This window comes from Charadrius vociferus, unplaced genomic scaffold (assembly GCF_000708025.1).
Source record: "Charadrius vociferus isolate BGI_N301 unplaced genomic scaffold, ASM70802v2 scaffold738, whole genome shotgun sequence".
Taxonomy (NCBI): Eukaryota; Metazoa; Chordata; class Aves; order Charadriiformes; family Charadriidae; genus Charadrius; species Charadrius vociferus.
The window spans coordinates 1,834,338-1,840,337 of NW_009649467.1; the positions used below are offsets into that span (position 1 = coordinate 1,834,338).

Sequence of the window (6,000 nt, forward strand, 5' to 3'; positions counted from 1 at the left end):
TCTGTAAAATTAATCTTCTAAGTGTGCCAGAGGTTGTAATCCACATTAGCAGTTTCTGAGGCAATCCCTGGGTAAGAGATGAAAGGCTGGCATTAGCTTTCTGTTAACAAATGCAGCACAAAATGAAAAACCGATCTCTTTCTATGAAGCACTATGCTGTCACTGTATCTATCTATCTTCTACATTTTGTTGGCAATGCTTTTATCAATCATGTAGCACATAAATATCATTTGTATGTAACAGTACCAGTCTCACTGTGAACAGAAGTTGTGAAATCTGACTATTTGGAAGTTAATTAGCATGTCTATGAAAAATACAAATCTAATAGTAATTTGGGCTGGGTTGATTTTAAAAATTATGAACTATTGTCGTATTAGATGACAGTGGAGCTTTAGATTTCTTTGAAAAATCCCAGTGTAAATCTTTGCACACATGCACATGGGTATTTTATTTAAAAATTTAACTGAAGTTCCCTTCTGTTACTTCTTAGAAGCTTTGCTTCATGGAGTTTTTATGTTTAAGCCTTAGTTTCAAAAGCTCAACTTTTCTTCTGAGGATGAAGGAATGTGCGAAAGACAGTGACGTCACTCTATTTTGGTCATTAACATTTATTAAAGCTGTGGAATCTCTACCTCCAACTCTTGTTACCGTCAGAATTTCTGGACCTAATACAAACAGTAAATGGTATATAAAAGGAGTACAAGTTCCAGCAGGACTGCAGTGCTTACACAAATACAGAATGGTCTTGAAATCTTTGCTACTTATAAAAGCTTTTGAGTAAACACAAATAAATTGCCAGATGGAGATAGAAGCAGGGCCAGCTTCTGTCCTGTTTAGTCATGGTGGACAGTACGCAATAACTCAGTGGGCCCCATGAGCCCTCTCATGAACAATCTTGGGTAGACCTGGGTAAAGCTTGAAATATGTGTAATCTATTTCAGTGAGTACATCCAGGAAGTTAGCTTCTAATTCTTTATGTTGTCATCCTACTACTTGTTAGTATTGTAATGTAAACAACTAATGTAATAATGCTTTGCACTTTACAAGCAGGAGGAGGAAGACTCAGATGAAGACCGTTCTCAAAGCAGCCATGAGTTATCATCCGGTCCAATATCTTGCCTCCCTGTAGATGAGCACCTGTGTTACTCTCAGGAGGAGAGTGAGCCTGCATATGTTTCACCTCTGGATGAAAAGAAAGTTTTCAGGCAAACAGCTTTGTCAATGTCCAATTTACATGAGGCAACAATGTAAGTTCTGCCTTTTTTTTTATTTTTTCTTGAATGTTTTAAAATATATTATGTAGACTTTGGAAACACTTTATGTAGACTTTGGAAAGATTTTATGTAGACTTTGGAAACATGATCCATACTTACTGCATGGGAATATTCTATACCAAAGAATTGATTCAATGGTTTCTTATGGGAGAAAAGAGGCAGAGGATAGTTGTTGTTTGGGCGGCATACCTGTGGTTTGAGCTATTTATTCAACTTTGTGGCAAGTCCATGAAGAGAAAGGTACAGGAATGTAAGCAGATAGGGGAAATAATAACTACAGAGTGGTAGATACTACATAATGGCATAGTAAAGCTATGCTGACCTACCTATAATTGCTGCAAAATTTTTAGCTATCTAACTGCTTATGTTCTTACCAAGCAGTCATAAAACAAAGCACAGATCAGCCAAGCAGGATAGTCTGCTCCTGTGTGTGTGTGTGTCATACAAACAACAACAGGTGAGCTGAGTCAAGGATCATGCGATACATGGTCACATGGGAGGCCACTTAAAGTGTGTAAAATCGGTTTCTTCCTCGCATAAGAACAGTTATTATTGTAGGGATGCCCAGAAAGCTTAACACCACCCTCCTACCCTCCATTATAAAACCAATGTAAAGCCCTCCTTCTGATTTGCAGTTAAGAATTTCAGGTTGAATGAGACAACAAATCTCATGATGCACATGGGCTGTTATCACTCAGCCCTGAAACTTGTTGAAGAATATGCCTTCCAAGAACAGATGTGTTTTCATAGCTTATGGGATGGTATCATTTTCTTGTGTTTTGATTGGGAGCTCTTAGATGCATAAAATTGACTAGGCTCTACCAAAATTGAGAGTAAATAAAAATGTCTTGGTCTTCCATGTAACTCAACTCCATATGCAATAGTTTGCCCACAAATGCTGTAAAGATATTTCTGTGCATTTTGTTATTATGGAAAAAACAAAACAAAACAAAACAGCTGCATATGTCACAATGGAATTCTTTTGCTGCTTAAAAAACCTTCTTCTCCAAATACCAACTAAAACATGGCCTCCAAAAATGTTGGTTCTGGGTACCACTAGCATTTCTGCTGCATCACAGTAATGTTTGGTAATGGCTGCTTTTAGTAGTAGAGCTTGGATGTTGACTTTATTAATTCAGCTACAGAGACACAAAGCATTTCCTGTGAGATGCTGCGCCATGTCAACTCCATTAATTCCACACAGAATTAAGACCCCCAGCAAGACCCAATCCTGGAAGCTTTTCCTCCCACGTTGTCCATAGTCTCTGCCTTCACTTTATTGGAGGGGTGCGAATATAGTAAACAGAAAGGAGCACAACTGCATATCGTGTGTGATGGTACAGCCAGTTATGTCCATAGCTGGAGGGATGTGGTGGACTGTCTCGGGTCACTGAGCTCAGGGCCTGCCCTGCCCCATAGCAGCTGGCTGCTTATTACACAAAGCCACAGCTTTTACAGTACTTCCAAACACTTGGGGGAGGTTCATGTTCTTGTCTCTGTTTTACAGGCCTGTTCTTCTTGAACATCTCAGAGAAACAAGAGCAGATAAGAAAAGGCTTCGCAAAGCTCTGCGAGAGTTTGAGGAACAGTTCTATAAACAAACAGGAAGGTAAAAAACCAGCTCAACAAAAGGCCTCTCCTCCTCCCCTTTGGGCTCCTCTGCAGACATGCGTGTTTCTGCTGGGGGTGGGTACTTTTGGGTGAGCAGGCCAAAGAAGCTGCAGCTAGAGACTGGGAGATACCATGGAGGTGTCTGGTCTCTGTGGAGATGTCCATCTCCCTACTTAGTTCCTCCGAGATGTGGGCATCTCTGAGGACGGTCTGGATTTGGGGATCTTCTAGGACATGCCTGCAATGGGTATAAAGCCCGTCTCAGCACAGGAGCTTTCCTGATCTAAAGGGAAGCTGCTAAAAGAGTCCTTCTGAGGATGTCAGTCTGCAGGGGTTACACGTGGCAGCTGGGCCATTTTTAAAAGACCAGACTTAGAAACAGAAGCCACTGTTTCTTTCACCCATAGATAAATGCTGGCTACTTCTCACTCTTCGTTTATCCTCCTCCCTTCATTTAGCAAACTTGTTTGGTGAAAACCACAGAGGATATGGGTGTGTAGTATTCTGGTAACAGTTTTCAAAGCCCTGTGTAATAACTTCTCTGCAAATGTTAGTATGGAGTAGTTATGCTTCCATAGCTGACAAGAAAACAAAATTACCTGGTATATGAAAATTCAACATTTTAAAAAACTATTATTTCATTTCTATCTATTATAGCTTTTTGGTCCTGTCAAATTATCTTTAGTCACAGTTAGGAAAAAAATAATAATCCAGCCCAATCCTCCTTATTTGTTGCAGAATTAATTTTAAAGACTATTTCTACTCTTACTCATAAAAGTGATAGCACTTTTATTTGTTTTTCATAGGAGTCCTCAAAAAGAAGATCGGGTGCCAATGGCCGAGGAATACTCTGAATACAAGCACACGAAAGCCAAAATCAGGCTCTTGGAAGTTCTCATCAGTAAGCATGATATTTCCAAAACAATTTGAAGTGAATGCAATGCTGTGGTATTGTTCTCTAGCAAAAAAACCCAAGCAAACAAACAAGTAATGAAAGAGAGGAAGTAATTTTACAGGTCTTGGTCTGCTGCACAATTATTTGACACACTGAGATTTTTGATGCACTTTACCACTTATACTAGCTGGGATGAGAGAGGACAGCAATATGCAAGAATATTAAGCACGGGTGAGTGGACTATAGTATATATTTTTTCCTTTTGAAAAAGCCTTGAAGTGCACTGTGAGAATGTTAGAAATTAGGACACTGAAGTATTGTAGATCTTCAGTTTGACCTGCTCTTTGTTTTAAAAAGTGGGAGAAAATGCTCTCCAGGTTTTTAGTACATGATAACGTACCACACATTTCTTTCCAGAATTAACATTCACTATAATTAACTATTAATGTCAGTTCTCAATGTGCTGATTCACTAAATTAAAAGAAACATGAGCATAAAAAACTCATGAATGCACTCTATCTCTCAAGACAGAGTTGCCATTCAATTCCAGTAGCTTGAAAGAAAGGTGCACACCAAGAATCAGTGCTAGGATTTGGTCTAAAATTCTGAGAGTAGAGCAAAGTGACGCTGCCTATGCAAAAAGAAGCAGGACGGAACACAACTGCCAAATGGAACTATTGTTTTTTTAGAAATAAGAGAAAGTGGCAAAACAAAATGGCTAGAGTTTACTGGGAAGAGATAAAACAAATGTACTGGCTGCTTTCCTTTTCACTACGGTTCACAGGACCTGGCTCACGGTACTTAAAATTCAGTAAATAGATCAGCTACATGCTAATTTTTATTTCTGTATTAAACCTTGCACTTTATTTTGCCTGACGCTATAACATTTGCTTTTCTAACTACCAAAGCTTGTTTAGACGCATGCACTTTGTAAAATGTCAAAGTATTTCTTGTGTTATAAATTGCCACATATATATATTAAAACAAACAAGAATAGATTATTGCATAATGCTAAGTTATTTTGGATAGATAAGGTACATGGTATATAATTGAGTGTCACAGTTATCTAATGAGGAATGCTAGACTTCTTGTTTACGAAAAATAAGATTATAAAAAAGATATTTTTCCATTGGAATTACGCATCTTTCTTAACTTTCAGAGCACCACACTTTGTAATATTAAGGAGATTTTTTTTCACTATTTGTGATAGACCATTTGTGTGAAAAGTGGGCTATTAACAAAAGGATTATCAGTGTTTTTTGTACTAGACATGAAAAGCAGGGATTCTGGGAAATACCTAGCCCAGACGTAAAGGAAGGAAGAATAAAAACAAAAAAGGGACTTTAAGTTGAATCATGTTTAGTGTTTTGCTTTAACTATCATTTTGTATTGACCACATAGTATAAGCAACCTGTTTTCTATCTTGGTAAGAAGATTTTTCATTTTATAAAGCCTATTATGTACCAACCATGTTTGTATTTCTATTGTATGTAATAGCTCAGCATGATTTTGAAGATGTACACATTTTCAAGTAGCTTGGAGGAAAAAGTATCAACACTAAAAAAGGATTTTTTTATTTCTCAGAGGTTTCAGAGGTTTGCTGTTTCAGTGTATTGACTTAATAATTTATAACTTAACTTTTATGAATCAGAAATGGTCTCCTTCGTAAATCTGTTTTAATTAAAGTCATCTAGAGCAACAGGAACAGATACAGAGCTATTTGAAGTTTACAAACTACATCTTTGATAAGGGAAAATGATTTCATGACATATGTATACAATTGATATTAAAATGTAATCTATATATTCTATATGATTGTATAATATTTTATACAACAGTACAAATAAAATATTTTTCTATTATATTTATTATGTCGAGACACAGTTTCTGTTTTCAGTTAGCTAATATAAATAACATAAATAACACTGTCAAACAACACGTTGGAAGTGCTGACATTTCTAGGCTTTGAAATTTAAATCATGCTGCAATTACAACCTTTCATGCTGTTTGGAGTTATCCCAGTATTTGTTCAGTAGTTAAAATGAATGCATATTTAAACACCATTTATAAGCCGTTATTTTTATTTTGCTAAAGCAGTTTATATAGGATTTTGTTATGTTTGGCAAGAAACAGAAAACAATTTTTGCAGCATCTAGGTATAAATGGTTGCCAGAAAGAAATCCAGGACTTCTAATCATTTAAAGCAGCGGGGAACATAAG

The 6,000-nt window shown here is 36.9% G+C and overlaps 2 protein-coding genes across 2 annotated transcripts in view; one reads left to right on the forward strand and one right to left on the reverse strand.

Moving 5' to 3' along the window:
* FAM13C (family with sequence similarity 13, member C) overlaps positions 1–4,148 on the forward strand; it is a 54,027-nt gene extending 49,879 nt beyond the window's left edge. Inside the window, exons 10-12 of the mRNA XM_009889815.1 lie at positions 1,048–1,247; positions 2,782–2,883; positions 3,692–4,148. Of these exons, the coding sequence (XP_009888117.1) occupies positions 1,048–1,247; positions 2,782–2,883; positions 3,692–3,815 (426 nt within the window). The 3' untranslated portion in view covers positions 3,816–4,148. The remainder of the gene's footprint in view (positions 1–1,047; positions 1,248–2,781; positions 2,884–3,691) is intronic.
* A 1,286-nt stretch (positions 4,149–5,434) lies between these two features.
* Positions 5,435–6,000, reverse strand: part of PHYHIPL (phytanoyl-CoA 2-hydroxylase interacting protein-like) — a 36,412-nt gene continuing 35,846 nt past the window's right edge. The window contains exon 5 of the mRNA XM_009889816.1: positions 5,435–6,000. This exon is cut by the window's right edge and continues 706 nt beyond it. The gene's annotated coding sequence lies outside the window, so the exon portion shown is untranslated.